General features: G+C 40.4%; 1 protein-coding gene across 1 annotated transcript in view; it reads left to right on the top strand.

Annotated features, from left to right (window-relative positions):
* The first annotated feature begins 527 nt into the window (after nucleotides 1-527).
* Nucleotides 528-16,971, top strand: part of MYO5A (myosin VA (heavy chain 12, myoxin)) — an 89,633-nt gene continuing 73,189 nt past the window's right edge. Inside the window, exons 1-4 of the mRNA XM_009885766.1 lie at nucleotides 528-599; nucleotides 4,308-4,418; nucleotides 5,896-6,067; nucleotides 11,526-11,670. Of these exons, the coding sequence (XP_009884068.1) occupies nucleotides 528-599; nucleotides 4,308-4,418; nucleotides 5,896-6,067; nucleotides 11,526-11,670 (500 nt within the window). The remainder of the gene's footprint in view (nucleotides 600-4,307; nucleotides 4,419-5,895; nucleotides 6,068-11,525; nucleotides 11,671-16,971) is intronic.

The following is a 16,971-nucleotide window of genomic DNA, read 5'->3' as shown; positions in this document are numbered from 1 at the left end:
ATAGTCTGCTGATTTCTTCATGTGATCTAAGATGAAATCATGTGGTATGAGAGAATATGATGATTTCCTATTATATTTTCTTATTATATAAAATTGTGGTAATGCAGCTAGCTTTCTGACCTGCCAGTGAAAAAGGAAAACTTCTCCCTGTGTTTTTTTTCTGCTGTGAACTCTTTAGAGTCACTACATAGAGATCCCTAAGCCATTGCCTTTCAGCAGCCCAGCTTGTCCTTCCTTGAACTGAGTATGGCGATTCCACGCTTCCATGTGATTTTGGAGGTGGTGGGGTTTTTTATGTCAGTCTGCTGAGGCTGGAAGAAAGTGTAGGCAAGAAACTGAGTTTTGAAATAGTCCTGTCAATATGCAGTTATTTATGTGTTTTCCTTCTGAATTCAAGGGTACCTCATCGGGGAAAAAAAAAAAATCTGATTTTTTTTAAAACTAGTTTAGAGCAAGTCCTGGTCCTGTGAATGCTGGGCTGGAGACAGCAGGCTGCTGGTGTGGCTTTCAGACAGGCTGGGAGGACCATGGGCTGCGTGTCCTCCTCCTGCCTCTACCAGCCGTACGTCTCCGACGAGGATAGGAAGGAGTCATCAGGGGTGAGCCAGAAACATACCCGCAGAGAAAGCACAGTGTTATTACCCGGATAGCAAAGCTAAGATGATTAGAGCCAAATCGGGACTGAAAAGTGCAAGTGACGCTGTCAGTAAGCTTGGGTTATCCTGACGGGTAACAATATTTACCTGAAATTTCATTCACTACCTTTCCTTAAGTAAATCACACTGTTATCTCCCCTGTCAGAAATTTTATTCTGGTGGTTCAAAATTTACATTGAACTATTGCAATGAGTAATACATTCATTGATCATAATGAGGCACAATTTCAGTAAAGTTTGTTTGTTTCTTGCCATAATTTTTATTGTCACTTCAGTGCATTTTTTGGTTAGAATTTCATTCCCTGTGTAGAAGGCTGATTTGTAAATCAGTGTCTCTATTAGTTTATCATATTTTAGCCTTATTGTAGCGTAGTCATAAGCATGAATTTATATAGTAGTAAATAAAGAGGGTTGAATAGCAGACATACTAGAGTAAGGTATTTCCTGAGAGAGAGGCCCTTTGGTTTTTGCTATAGGGTTGAGTCCCACTAAAGGCTAGGCAGCAATGGGATATGAACATCAGCTGCTTATATAAAAGACAGAATGAGAAATCTATGAAATCTACGAAAACAGAATTTTTCAAATCACTCTTCTGGATTAATGAGGTGAGAATGTTGTGAAATGATTCAGTGCTTATAATTAGGGATATCTCTCCCTTTCCTCCCACCTGTTCTTTTTACCAGGTGTTTTCTTTGGCAGGGATTTATGGCTCGGCAATGATGCTAGAGATGAAAAGCTACAGCTTAGCGCTCATAGGATGACTTTAATATCTGTAGGGTTATGTCATGTGGAAGGTTCAGCTGTCTGTAGTAACCCAGTTTCTATGGTGATCTGTTCTCCGCTTTCTCTTCCCCTGCTCCAGACAGCAGAAAATGTACAGTTTCAGCTGAATAAATGAAAGGTGCCCATTTCATGCTGGCATAGATCATATAGTTAGAAACTGCTACGCAGCGTTTGCTGCCTGAAGTTAACAGTATTTGTGTCTTATACGGCTGCTGCCTTTTTTACATCAGGAAACTTTTCTTTGTGTAGCCTAGGGGAGACCAGCCTGCTAACCTGTTCTGCTAGACAGTATTTAAATGCTTTCCTCTTTCATATTACATCTACTTTGCTTTCTGTTAATTCCTGTGATGAGAGGGAAGCAATATCCCATCAGAAATATCGAGGATGGGTAACTGTGTCTATAGCTGAGGAGGGGAAAAAAAAACCTCAGGCAAAATGTGGTACATATTTGGTCTTCAGCTGTGTCTGACACTGCAGCATCTTTGTGTTAAACTACAAATCATCCTGCTTTCGCTCAGGGTTTTGATTTTTTTTAAATAAAAGAGTTCTGTGAACAGGTACATTGGGGTTAGTTTAGATATACGTGTGTTTATGAAGTTTTACAGGGAATCCTCGGTTTAAAAACCACGTGGAAAGGAAAGAAGACATTGCCCCAGAGCGCGCTTCTTGACTCCAGTACGGCACCTCTATTGTCACGTCCTGGTCAATTACTTCGGAATTTTTCTATACTTTCTGTAGGTTTGCATTGGCACATACACTTGTTAGCCCACACCTTCATTTTAACCCAAATGAGGTTTCTTAGCCTGAGAGCTGTGGATACAGGAGGGCTGAAGACAAACAGATGATCCAAGCGGCCAAACCCATGGCTTTGGCTGCCAATTGCCCCGCTGCCTTTTTGTTGGCCTCCACTGCTGTTACATGCCGTGCTCTGTGAATGGCCAGAGCACATACTGAGGAATTGTGTGTGGGATCTTTCATTTTTCAAATAATTCATCAATATTCACATCTTTAGGGGGAGTGGGGAAGAGGGTATGTAATGAAGTAATACTGCCCTTTTGTACTGAAAGCAATAGCAAGTTTATATAAAACTAATAAAGCTCAAAGTAAAAAACGCCAATACCACGTATTTACTGCAAAAAACAAAGGTTCTTGTCTTTCTATAAAGCAGAATCTTAGGGCTGGCATAAACACCTGGTGGAGATGAAGACAGACCAGGCGTGGGAGCATCACATATTCTGTAGTGGGAACAATGAAAGTGAATTTTTAGTTCTTTATTTCATTATGTTTCTCCTTTCACTTGGTGGAGAAAATTGGTTTACATGTATGGCAGAAGCTGTTCAGGAGCTGTCTGGATGAAGGCAGCGGCAGTGCTTTACAGACTGCGATGTGTTAAGGGTAGAAGCCATTGATTTAGACTGTTGTAAATCACTCAGGTGTCCCGTTCTCAAGAAGCATCCCAGATATGGGAAGTTAATTGCTTTGTGGAGTTCGCAATAATTGCAGGCGCTGAGCGTCCCTGGCAGCCCCTGGCTGGGCAGGGTGCTTTTCCCCCTCCCTGGCTCCCGCTCCCCAACCCACTGCCTTTGCTCAACTCATTTTTCCTTTCCTGCCCTGCAATACGAAGGCAACATGAAGTTTGGTCTTTCAAAAAATCCCAAGTAGAAACCAGAAGTTTGTCATTTTAAGTAGTGGGAAAACTGGGTTAGTAAGAGAGGCAGGGAAAGCTCCAGAATTCTTTGAGACAGAAGCACCATGCGAACATCAGTTGTGCAAGATTAGGTGATGAAGCTCTATGACCAAATGCTGTTTTCTCTGCCATGAAATGCTGTGCTTTGACAAATAATTACAGTCATTTTGAAATAATTTAGTGGATTGAGAATGTTTTGCAACATGGCTGCACCTCTAAAGCTGAGAAGGTGTTTTGGTTGCAAAGGTGCCGGGTGTGGGGTGATCTTGGTGCTCTCTAGGCATTGCAAGAGCATCGGTTTGGAAGCTTTAATGTATTAAAAATGTCATAGCCTTTTCCTTGTGTTACTCAAGAGTGGTTTTCATATGTACATATTTGCACGTACATGCAACTGTATAACTAACTAGATGGTTTCCATACACCTTTGATTGATTCTTGAATATAACCATTATATCATCACTCTACTCATTTAAAAATATGAATATTTTTTCTGTTTTTGAAAACAAGTCATATGTTTGTTCTGGGTTACTTTTATGAATAAAGTTTGTGTCAAAATGGTCATTATTTGGAATGCTGATTTGTTGGTTTTTTTTTTTTTCTGTTATTTGGAGGCCTTTTCAGCCAAATCTTTTCAGTTTTTTCCTTTTGGCATTCTGGAGATAATCCATTTTAAACTTGCCCCATTTGCAACTACAAAGGAAAGAGCTTTTAATACTCGAGATCAGATAGCTTTGCCTGAATTAACACAGATGTGCCCAAGTGTTCTCTTAGGTAAAAAAAAAAGCTAAATAATGTTATGTTGCAAATGCATTTAGAATCTGCTCGGAAGAGTTTCTCCAAATAATTTTTTTGATGGCCAAGATTTTGATCTCTCTGAAAACACAGGCTTTTTTCTGTGTAGATTTTCAGCTTTGAGTGTGTACCTTGGAACATTATTTTACATGGAAAATGCACTTTTCTTTCTGTGTAGGCAATAAAATTAAACTTGTGTAGCCTTTTATCGATAGAACAACTTATTAACCTCAGATGTACTAATTAACTTGTCTCTTGCTTAAGGGTTTGGCTGTTAAACATGTATTTAAAAAAAGAAAAAAAAGAAGGTTTTAGTGTCATGTATATTGATGATTAAACTATATTGCAGCAAAAAGTCACTGATCTTTTGCTGTTGTTTGTGTATTGCAGTATGCCAGGGTTTGGATCCCTGATCCAGAGGAGGTCTGGAAGTCGGCAGAACTTCTCAAAGATTATAAACCTGGAGATAAAGTTCTCCAACTTCGACTTGAAGAGGGCAAGGTAGGTCTATGTATTGTCCATAAGCTGATTGTTCTCGCTCTTAACCGGAGATAGATGTATCTAACACAGGAAGCTATATTGTCAAAACGTATCCGTCTTTATTTATGTGCAATTATTCTTGTCCACTGACTTCGAGTAGTATTTTTTTGTGTGACGAATTATACAGTTTATTTACAAAAATCCATTTTGCCTGATTTTTAAAAATAAAATAAAATGTGTTGCTTTTATCCAACTGCCTGTTACAGTCAGTTGCATCATCTTTTTCTACTTATGCCGTTAAAGCTACAACCCTGGTTTGATATTCCAGTGAGAACAGTGTTGCTAGGAGAACAGTGTTGCAGAGAAAGAATTGTGACTTTTAAGTTGAGCATAACCATCAGAAGATTAATAAAGATAAAAAGGGGCAAGGATTAAAAGCATTACGAAATTGATGCTGTATACTGTGTAGAGAAATGATGACATGTCTATGAAAAGCTCACATCCTTCTAGTGAAGGCCGGTTCAATTGTTTTCATGACATTTAAATGGTTATTTAATTTTAATATATAATAATGGTGTTCCCTGAGATCTGCTCATGGAAAATAAAGACCTACTGCACTTGATCAAATACTTATTTTTAATTTCTTTTCTTCTTACCAGTGGCCAGCTTAGATCCTACTTTCATGTAGAGACCCACATAGCCGTGAAATCAAAAAGAACAGAATATATATATATATATATATAAAATAGTTTCTAGAAAAAATATTTTACTTGAATGCATTTCAGTCTTCGACTCACTCACATTTCTTGTATGGCAAGCTGAGTACAGCTGTTTTAATTTGACAAGATTATTCCCCCCCAGCCCCGTATTCCAGGCTGTGTGGGGATGCTGCACACTTGAGTATCGCATGTAGCAGAATAGGGGTGTTTGTCAATTAAGTCACATAGTGTCGGGACAAGAAAATAGCTGGTAAATAAAGTAATTTTAGGTCTAGAGAGAGACATCTTCATTGGAGAGTAACTTATATTTGCAAAAGTTGTAAGTAGGGTTTTTTCAGTTTATGTATTCTTCATGATGTTCTGCCAGTGTTCTTGTGTCATATTACTGTGTATGAAGCTGACTGTAGACTGATGGGAATCTGCTTCCTCTGTTCCACTCAGGAGGAAAGTAATACAAAAAACTAGTTAGATTTATGATATAACATATTTTGTTTTATTTAATAAAAATATCGGGCAGCAAAAGAAAGGGATTTGCTTAAGTAATAGTTTAAAAAGATGATGTCTCTTTATCGTTACCTGTTGCATACAGAAAACCCTTTTGGGAAATTTTAAATGATGTTTTTGGAGAAAGAACTGCTCCCTTAAATCACCAGATAAGTTAAATCTTGCATTGTATTTTTGTAACTTGGGCATGTTTTGCTGGGAAGAATGGTTGGAGGGACTGCATGAGGAAACCTAAGCACCAGCTCTTTCAGCATGCGTTTCCGTTTGATTTGCAGGACCTAGAATATTGCCTAGATCCGAAGACCAAGGAACTCCCGCCCTTGCGAAACCCTGACATACTCGTTGGTGAAAATGACCTCACAGCGCTCAGTTATCTCCACGAACCGGCTGTTTTACACAACCTTAAAGTTCGATTTATAGACTCTAAACTAATCTATACCTATTGTGGTTAGTACTGTCTTTTCATACCCTAATCTTTACAGAGAATGCTGTAGACAGGAAAAGGGAAGTTGATTATTGATATGTGTGCTTTTAACTTCAAATCATTTAATGATAGGACAAGTTGGGCTGTTTTTACAAAAGTCCCTGTGTTCGTGGTCATTAAGTGCATCAAATAGACTTGAAAATGTTAAGGTTCAGAGAATATTGACTTTGCTTTGTATCCCTCTACCTTCCCAATGGGCTCTGTTTGTAAAATGTGTATTCAGCAGTTTTTGTGCCGACGGGATTCCTGGCTGGTTGGTGTTCCCCTTAGGCTTGCTTAGGTAGGCATGGGCTGGAGGAGAGCTTCACACGGTGCAGGAGGCCGCCTGTGCGGTTTGGTGGATTTATGCCTACCTCTGCATCGTGCTCCTCTGTCTCTGTACAGGACATACCAGTTTATTGTCTTTTTCATGTTTTCCAGTCAGTGCCACTACAGGACTGAGTCCGTAACAGTGCATGAGCCACTGCTTGTCTGCTCACAGTTAATGAACAATCTTGATTTTAAAAAATACCATTGAACTCTCAGTAGAGGTTACTCAAAGTTGTAATTGCCTGTGATATCTTCAGATGGCCAGAATGGGGGAAGTCACTTTAATGATCACTTCATCATAGGTTCAAAATTGCAGACGAGATTTAAAGAAACATTGTGAGATAGTTTAGGCTTAAAATTTAGATTTCATGCTTCTGGGCTTTTTTCTGTATGTGCATGTGCTTCTTTTAAAGCTCAGTGTTTAGTGAAAATACATCGCTAACTTTTAATATAAACTTTCAATATAAAAAACTTTGTTAATTTTTCAAATATTGAAATATGTAGTTTGGATATTGTGTTAGTGCATAAGAAACAGTTTAAGTCATTGGTGCATTTCTTACATTTTACACTGACTAAACCAAAACATGATATGATGATGTGATTGCTAGAAACCAGATATTGAAAATTTCCTTCTCATAATTGTCTGATTAAGGCAAAGACACAGTCTTCCAGTAGGTGTAGTCAAATTGTCATTTGCATATTCATTGTAGCTCAGTTTATGCCAGCAGAAAACATGCCCCATGATTTCTTCTTAAATATGCAGTTTATCTTTGTCTCTAATCAGACTTTTGTAGGGCAGTCCCAGTTCTGGTTATCACATGACAGTGTATATTGAGCCTTCTTGATGTCATCATGTATTAGATTTTCTTTTTGTAACTTCACTGTACTTTGTGCTCCTTCACCAACTATGGGAGTCATGTTGCAAGGTGGCCCTAAGGTGGCCCTTGGCAGATATCGGCTAATTGTGACCGCAGGTGGCTGAATTTGTGTTTTGCAGCTGAGGGCTTTGTCCTGTCCTGGTCTGCACATGGAGTATGCCAAGGGTCAGATTTTCCTGCTTCTGGTCTCTGTTACAGCTCCAGCCATGGTGATGGGTATGGAGAGCTAAGGCAGCCAGCACGTGAAACGTGTTGTGATGGGCAGACTGCAGGCATTAGTGTACTGCCACATTTTGTTCACTCCGGCTATTCCCAACCTGCAGATGCTCAGTAGAGCGCATCTGCTCCCTGTTCTGCTCTCAGCAGTGTCCAGACCATGGGGGGCTGAATCAGACTGTGCCTCCCTCTGCTTGCAGCCAGCCTTCCTCCCCGTAGGAGTGGGAGATGATTCATGCCCACATCTCATCCCATCATGCAGTCAGAGCATGGCTATAGAGGCACAGAATAATTTAGGTTGGAAGGGCCCTCTGGAAGTCTTTGGTGGAGCTCCCTACTTAAAACAGGTCTGGCTAGATCGGGTTGCTCAGGGCTTGGACCAGTCAAAGCATCTGAGTATTTGGGTACCTCCAGTGATGGAGCTACCACAGCCTCTCTGGGCAATCCCTGCTGAGTTCTGGTCCTGGCACTGGGAAACCACCTCAGTTCCCCCATTTTAGGTATTGTCTGTGTTTCTGTCCCTAGTGCCCCCACAGCAAAGCTCTTGCTGGGGGAACATTTTGTGAAAGGGCTTTTGAGCTTGTAGGGGGTTTTCAGTCTGAGTTTCATGGTTTTATAGTTTGTTGTAGAGCTGGAAGGCCTTTAGCTCTTCATGGAATGGGTCTGCCAAAGGGCCTGTGGTGGCGGAGCTTGGTTGGCTGTTTCGCTTCCAAACAAGTCTGAAGCGATGAATCTGGGAACTGCGTGTGGGTTTGTTAAAAACGTGTGGATCCAGTAGTGTGGGAGTTCTCTCCCAGTGGTCAAAGTGCAGGGAAAGGAGGTTTAACACTAACTGGTGACCGGAGGAATGCAGAATGCTGTGGATTTATTCGCTTGGGACGTAGGCACATGTATGTTATGTTGTCAGCCAAGGAAAATAAATTTGGTATGTTGGCCTTGGAAAACCTGGTCCTTTGGCCATGGACATTCACCTTTCAAACCGCGCCATCATTTCCTGTCGTGAGTACAAGTGGCTTCCCCTCTGCAAAGATTATTGCCTTAGAGCTCTGCTCGCGGCAGGAGTTGTATTTGCCTCCTTAATCTGATTCATACATTACCCAGGGTAGCTTAAATACCCCGTGAAGGTGGTTTGAGCTAATGCAGCTGATTTAGCCCAAAGGAGATTAAAAACACTTTAATCCACCAAGAGAACTATGGCAACATTATTCTCAACCAGCAGAACTAGAACTGGGAGGGATGGATGTCCATGGCACTAGAAATTAATTCAAACATGCTGTCCTTAGTGTAATATGTCAAATGGATGTTAAATTCTTTAAAATTTCACTTTGAAGTAATCCAAGCTTTTAATCAGAAACCCTTCTGATTTCTTAATTTCAAGTCAGCCTTTCACCAGCAATTCAGCAGTGATTTATAACATTGCTTTACTGTTGGGAATATGAAACAGAGAATTAATGAAGAAAGTTGAAAAGTTAAAAAAGAAAATTTGAATGCTTACATGGAAAGACTGCTATGGCTGTGATGAAAACTCAGTGAATACTGCTGATTAGTTCAGATGCATAAAGTACTGCCTGCTATGCATGAGAGCAAACTTTAATTTAAATTAATAAATTATTTATGTTAATATCCAGTTTGTCCATACATGGGTGAATACATTCGAGATAAAAGAATTAGCTAAGAACAATGGCAAAAAGAGTAGCCAGAGTTTTACTTAGTGTAAATGTAGGAATGAAGCCACATGTAAATCTGATTTGGGAATGCCCATGTTATTTCTTAAAGCTGCAATATGATTTAGTGGAGATAAAGAGAAGTTGTATATAAATTAATCTGGATTATAGTCCCGTGAGACGGGCTGATTTAAAAGTTCCGTAGAAAGCATATAATTCCTAACTCACTTGTTTTGGATATTTCCAGATGGCAGTTGCTTGCTGATTTTACAGATTGCTACTGAAGTTAAGTGATTTAATATGCTGGAGCCTTGTCACGGGGCTGCTTGTTTTGAATTTCTCAAGGGTTTATTTTTGCCAACGTAGCCAAAAGCAGGAGGGAATTGTCTGAAGCCTCGTGCAGCTTTCTTTTAATGTCTCTTTGATTAGGCGTTCAAGCCTGGGAGGCTTGGCTCCGCGGCGCGCCCTTACTTTTTACTATTTCTTCACAGTTACAGAGGGCAGATGTTAAAAACTGACACCGAAAATATTCCTCGAGTCTGCTGAGGTCCCTTCCCCTCCCTAACCCCCTTCTTGTTTTTTGGCTCATCACTACAGCGTTAGAACTTGGCATAAATTTTTATAGAGACTTTTCACTCGAGCTCCTGAGTCATTTCAGTGAAGTCATGGCTGATGGAAAAACACTGACTCTCCTTACATGGGTGTGTCTGGCCATAAAACTTGCCATATATTCAAGGAAATAGATCAAGGTCTCTCGGATCTTTTTGTGAAAGATATTCTATTGTTGTTTAATCTTTTTGCTATGGTTTGTGCTGGATCTATAAAGGCATGCTGGGATTTAAAAATGGGGTGATGCTCCCAGCAGCAGTGGCAGACTGTAGGTGCTTTCACTTCTCTTCTCCCAGCTTTTCCATGGAAAACTTCCGATAGATGTCGCAGCACTGTAATCTGCGCGGGGCAGAGGGCTGGGGTCTGCACTGAGGAAGTGTGTGTGCGCGTGTGAATTTCTGAATAAGTTTAGAAGCGAGTTGAGTGCTATGGAAATGCTCCTGGTGCAGGTTCTTCAGGGATGGTTTGTCCAAGGAGTGTGCGTAGCATGCTTGCTACAGTCACTGTGCAGCTGTCTGCACCTGCATTGGTGCTTTTAGGCACCAAAATGTATATGTAAGAAGAAATTCTATTTTAAATTGGCCACAGATAAAATTAGAATCCCCCCCTTTACCCCCCTTATCCCATTGTCAAGGTGAGGGGGCATTGCCATGTCAAGAGAGCACGGGTTGCCTGGCACGGCTGGCTCTCGTGTGGCAGTGACCAGTGTTTTCACCCCTGCAGGGAGCAAATAGGTGTTCCCTGCCCATTGGAAATGCTGCAGGAGAGGAAGGTGTATGTAATCTTCGGCAAATCATCCCTGTGGGCAGAGCAATCCTCATTTCTCATGATAAAGAAAATCATACCAAAAGCATTTGAGCTCTCGCTTTGTGGCTAGGAAGGGTGTATGGAGTAAGACTCAGTTTTTCTGTGCGGGGAGAATAAAAGGATGGCATGAGTTTAGAAAGGCTGTAGTAATGAGTGGTGTTAAAAAAGGCAGGTATGTGTTTAAATGGGGTTGAAAAAATAGAAAATGAGAAGCAGTTATACACACAGGTGTACAAGGTGAGGGTTTTATGGTGTCTTCTACAGCTGTAATTACTTAATTTTCTGACACATCTGTCTACTGCTATGTATCAGCCCTATGGGATATGTCTACATGTATTTTTTCTTTATCCCTTTGAGCAGGAAGTTGTCCTGCCTGACTGGTAGACATGCCCTGGAATCCAAATTACACCACGACTCTCCTTTGTTGCTTGTTACAAAAACTGAAGATGTTATTCTTGGGCACAGCGTAATGGCTGAAGGGTTCACACACGTCACATATCCAAACTGGCAGTCACCGAGGCCACATAATAGTTATAATTCACAAATCACGTTATCATTTGTAATTCACAGTAAAACATAGGGAAGTACAATGCACATTCATTGGTTTACTCCACCGAGCAGGCTGTATTTCAAGTCGACATGCTCTGAATCTGGTTGTTTTGTGTACACTGGCTTTAGAAAAGGCAGATAGGAAAAGTAAAAAGTTGTCCCTGATGTGTTTTCTAAAGCAGGGTAGACGTAAACTCTTCTGGCAATTTTTGTATGCAAAACTGTGGTCAGAATAAATATTTGTTGAAGTCAGTAATATCAGATCCTTATTCTTTCATAGTTAATATTTTTAGAAAGGCTAGAACAATATTTGGTGTGAAAGCCATTTTTTGATTTGTTTTCTTTTGAAACAACTATCAAGAATTCCTTTTGTTTCATTTCCTTTGTAGGTATCGTCTTAGTGGCCATAAATCCGTATGAGCAACTGCCTATCTATGGCGAAGATATCATCAATGCGTACAGTGGCCAAAATATGGGGGATATGGATCCACATATCTTTGCGGTGGCTGAAGAAGCATACAAGCAGATGGCCAGGTTTGTAGAGCACGAGTCCTCTACTCATTATTTTTCTAAAAGGAATAAGAATTAAAATCTCTGGCTGAGGGCCTTCTCTTTAATTTATAGCTCATTAAATATTTTGCAAGCTCTGTCTTTTATCCAGTGTTTTAGTACATTTCACAAGAGGGTAAGTTGCCTGAGTTAGCGAACGGTACAGCATTACAAGTGCTATGGGGAGACCATGGCCACTGACAGGTAACAGGAATAACCACAGATCTTGTCGGTATTTAGGTCTAAAATTAGCCCAGCACTTTGTAAGATTATGTTGTTTTAATTTGATTAGCAAAATGGTGAGATATTTTTTAATCGTCTGTGGATTTTTAAAGAGAAAAGTGCCAGATTCTTTACTGTTTCATATTTATATGTGATACTGACAACAGAAAAAAAATCACTCAGCTTATGAGTGCTATTATAGGCTCCTAGTCACGTCAGTAAAGTCCTGGCTACGTAATCTGCCTGTGGCTGTTGGTGACTAGAATTAAGAGGGAGCAGAGGGACGATTGCACAGAGTGCCTTAAAACGGCGTCTCTAAGGAGATGGTAACAGCTGCACAGGAAATCCTCCTCTCTTTAAATATTGCATGAAAATGAACTTGTCACCCAAGGAGAGTGGTTATTAGAAACTTCTTCCGCTTCACCCCAAGAGCCTGCCAATTTGAGGAGCTTTTCAAATACTTCATTTCTAGGGTAAAGATCTTTTGGGGTACTGTTTGGTCTTTGGTTAACAAGATGGTCACTGGTATTCTCCCTGGTTAGCTCTCAGCTATTGATACAGTTTTCTGTGTTGACAATACAGCGTATGATCAAATTAATCAAGTAAACCAGTGGCAGATCTCCAGATTAACTGTGATGGCCCTCAAGCCGTACTGCAGGAGGGGGAGGCCAGGGGAGAATGGGTTGAAAATGACAAAACGTTCATCTTTGAAATTAGTTATCTGTTTGTTTAAGAATCCATATGAGAGCTAGAATGAATAAAATGCTCTGTATACTGTGAAGTTAGTCAGCTGCGTATGTGAAATGGTGATTCATGATACCCACGTAATAGATAATTTCAAAAGAAAACGGTATGGCACAGTGCAACACTTCATGACTTAGGATAATTTCAAAATAGCTAATGTTTCAAAAATACCCTCCATCTGCACTGTTGAGTGGCAGAGGTATTCTTCTTACTTCCTTTCTGCTAAGAAAATAGGCATATAATCTGGTATGGGAATATAAAAGCAGAACTGCATGTTATGACAGTCACATCTGCATTGTGGCTCTTTGAGTCTCGCTGACTGTTTTACAGATCCAGATCACTGTTGTTTCAGACAGACTTGGTGCTGAAGTCCCTCTAAAAGCCCTACAGAATAAGAATTTATTGACCTTATTTCACATCCGAGGCACAGTACAGTGGCCTGCAATTATATGTCAGTGATGGAGGTAATCCAAATTCCCAGAATTTTTGTTCTTAATGTTAACAAGTGCAAGTAAGAGGCTGGAGGGGATGTCTCTCCGGTAGCTGCCTCTAACCAGTGTCTGGAGTGGGCTTACTTCTCACCTGCATTGAAATTTCACGTTGCCGGATCACCTGTATTCTGTGTGCTTGTTGGCTGAAGCCCGTGCAGCGGAGATTGCTGTCTGCCACCGTCTGCATCCTCTGCCCTCAGAGGGCTGAGATTTTGACTAGAGTTTCTGCTGTGGTTTTTGCTTTTTGTGTTAATTGCCTGCTCTCCAGCTCTGGCTGCGCCCTCCAGCAGTCCTGCTGTCCTGAATAACAACAAATAAGATGTGGTAGAAGTTCCTTTTTGAAACAAATGATGAGAAGTTATATAAGCATGGAAATGATCTTAAATAATCCTTTTGCATTAATGAATTAATGTCTTTGTGTGTCTACAGCATGTTATAAACAATTTGTTATTCTTTTATGAATAACTGACAGTACTTTCATAGGTGCAAAATGAAATCTGAGCACGTAAGGAAAATGAAAAAAATTCCTCTACACTGATGTAACAATTTCATTATTTACTTAGTTTCATAATGTTTATTTCCTTTTGTCTCTATTTATTTTTTTTTTGCTTGTTTGTTTTTAAGAACTTTTTCTGTCACTTGGACATACTGGGTTTGGTCATTGGATTTCATTTTCTAATGCTGTTTCCAATTCCTTAATCAATTGTTCTGCCCTTTAACTTCAGTGATAACTTTCTACACTCTGAACTAATCACCTTTTAGTCCTGAATTATGAAGTTAAAGAAAAAAATGTGCAGATTTACATTTCTGCAGCTGGCTATTTAAAAATGAGAATCAAATTTTGTGTGACTATTTCATTAACGCTTTAATAATTGCATTGAATATTCATATGGTAGCTACTCATACGGCATTAATCTGCATTTATGCATGTAATTGGTGAGATTTATTTTTCTGTGGTTTCTAATCTTTCCTAACTCCATGTTTAAATGATCACTGGAATAATTGGTCATGATGCTTCTATCCATAAGGCTTCAGTGAGCTGTTCTAAATATTTACTCCTTAAGTCTTGTTATTTTATGATTTAATGATTTAGAATTTGTTTTTGCCAGCTTCGTTACTCCATCTGCTGTGGCTGAGAAACTCTTTCTGTGCGCATGGTTGTAATTAAATGATCTCTGTGGTCTTCTTCAGCCATAGAAAATGCCCCCATGACAGCAATCAGGAAAGCTAGTGATTCTACACTAAATATTTGCCTCATGTCTTCAGAAAAAATACAGTGCAAAAATGTTGACTGTTGCAATAGACAGGGATGGAGCTCATATCTGGCTTGTGCATCAGAAGTGATACTCAGCAACTGCTTGGGGCTAATTGCAGCATAAAGCAGTGCATAAAGATACCTTCGCATGTGAAATGTTCTCCATAGAGCCAGCCCAATGGTGTGGTATGCCTGGGCTGTGAAGTGCTGTGCCTGTTGGGGCATCTGTTATTTCCTCTTCCAACAGCAGTTCTGTCACCAGTTTCCAGCAGAGGGTTAGCAAAAAGGCGTATAGCTCATCTTTACCCGTAGCTGACAATCAAATAAGTGATTACTGTTTGCTCAGTAGTTTTTGTCTTTGTCAGCACAGCCAAATGTGCACAGCTCTCTTAAGACTAATCTCATTTTGGATTTTTTTTTTTTTTCATCCCCCTCCGCTCTCCCCTTCTATTCCCCTCTTCACATCTGTACCTCTGTGCCTTCTTCCTGTGCTCTCTCCATCTCCTTCAGCTCTTCTGCCCAGACTGGCAGCTTCATTTCCAACACCTTTCCTCTGCTGTGCCCAAAATAAGTAATGAACTAGTTTTACAACGGCATTTAAATTGTGTTAGACTTAGGGTTACGTATGCCTCATACTTACCGGTAACTTTATTGGTTTGGGTTGTACGATCCTCCAGCCAGCAGCCGTAAGGGTTCCGGAGCAGATCTCTCCCTCGGCCCAAGCAGGAGGAGATGCACCGTTGAGGGAGTGGGATGGGCGGGAGGGGGACCTGTCCCAGGGGCTCCCCCTGCCTCAGGGCTTTCCTGCAGAGCCCTCTGGGGGCTGTTGGGGTTCTGAAGGAGCACAGCTGTACACAGCTGGAACAAGCTGTGCTTTTGGGAAGAACTGGGACCTGCCTGCTGAGGTCCCTCTCTTCTGAGGGATCGGCAATGTATTGTTTGTTCATGGATAGTTTGCTTTGTTTGAGCAAACATACAGGTTTGGGACAATGTTTAAGGCACACGAGCAATTTAAAAGGGTGTAAATTATTATTGAAGAACTTATTTTTGTCTCAGAAATATAAACCACAATGTCAGCACGTGGGTGTTTGCGTGTGTTGAACCTTTTGAACTACAATGCATACCACCTTTGTAAGTCAGCGTTTCCAAAATTATTAACAAAACAAGAATTTAAGCCTTCACAGTTACCCCTCTGGTAGCTATGAAAATTGAAGAAAAGCATCAGTTGGCAAGTATTTGATTTTTTTTTTTTAAATTTTTTTTTTTTGAGTAGGAATTACAACTTTGGTAGGAATCATATCCATCAGCAGGTGCAGCTCATTTTCTTTGTAATATTCAGTACAAGCCTCCATTTCTAACTGTATGGTTTGCAATAAGAGGAGATATTGATGATTATACTCTTGAAACTGTTAAGAATTGCATTAATGTGTGAGACCTATGATTATAATTTTCCTACCACTATTAGGGAAAGAAGTTCTAAATGACTCTTAGGAGCCCTTGGCCTGACTAGTAAGGGTATATTGCAGTAATTAAGATAATGTATTTTTTTATCAGCACTTTATTGGTCTGGTTTGTTCCATTCTACATGTGGCTGATGGCAGATACAGCAGAGTTCAGTGCTTTTCAATTGAATAGAATAACTTGGAGATTTTCTTCTGATTTGTTAGTAAATTGTCTAGCAAACTGCAAGTTGAAAGTAACGTCTGCAAACAGAATGACATACTGATGAGGTCCCTGTGAAACTCAATGAATACCAGGATGGAAAGCAACAGTGTTTAAATCGTCAGTCTCCAAAGTTTTCCTTTTTCTGTTTGGACAAAGTATAATGATTTATTCCGTGTTGGTGTTGTATCTTTTTCATTGAATTACCTTTAATAAGCAGGCCGCCTCTCTGTTTTGTCATTTTTTTGGCATGTGGCTGATGGCTCTCAGCTACAGGGAGATTTTTTTTCTGTCACTTTTTGTTCAAAAGGAGCTTGGTGAGCGGTTGAGTAGGTGTTTTGAAAGCACCTTGCCTGACAGGCTCCAGTTACCCCAGGCATCCCAAGATGATGTCCTCTTACAAAAATGCATGTTTGATCAGCTGCTGCTTTGCTTCCAAGTGTCTGATAAATGGATACTCTATTCTCTCCTGGCAGAAGTCGGGAGGGGGATGATTAACACCGCGTCATGGGTCTGCATCCAGTTACGAAAGGAGAGACTGCTGTGGTGGGCACTGCGCAAACCTACAAGGGCCACCTTTGACCTGGGGCTTTGACGTACGACTTTTTAAATGAAATACCTTGAAAAAAAGATGATACTTTTGGGGCTTTTAAAATTAAAATGAAAAGGGAAATTGTCCTTTCTGGTGAGAACCGGTGATTTTGGAATAGTCTCTTACACGTTGGGTCTGGTACGTTATGGTGTTACGGGTACAGAGAGCAGATGGGGTAATCAACTTCACATAACATCAGGGACCTACTTGTCTGAGCAGTGATTATTTTTAGGCAACAAAAGGGTTAAGTGTGGCCATAGCTGGAAGCTAGAGTTCATGTGAGGTGTCCTGCTGGTAGTTAAGCAATGAGCTTTCCTACA

The sequence above is a fragment of the Charadrius vociferus genome, unplaced genomic scaffold (genome assembly GCF_000708025.1).
Source record: "Charadrius vociferus isolate BGI_N301 unplaced genomic scaffold, ASM70802v2 scaffold325, whole genome shotgun sequence".
Classification (NCBI taxonomy): domain Eukaryota; kingdom Metazoa; phylum Chordata; class Aves; order Charadriiformes; family Charadriidae; genus Charadrius; species Charadrius vociferus.
The sequence above is the reverse complement of the archived record's forward strand: the minus strand, read 5'-3'. Positions and strand labels throughout refer to the sequence as shown.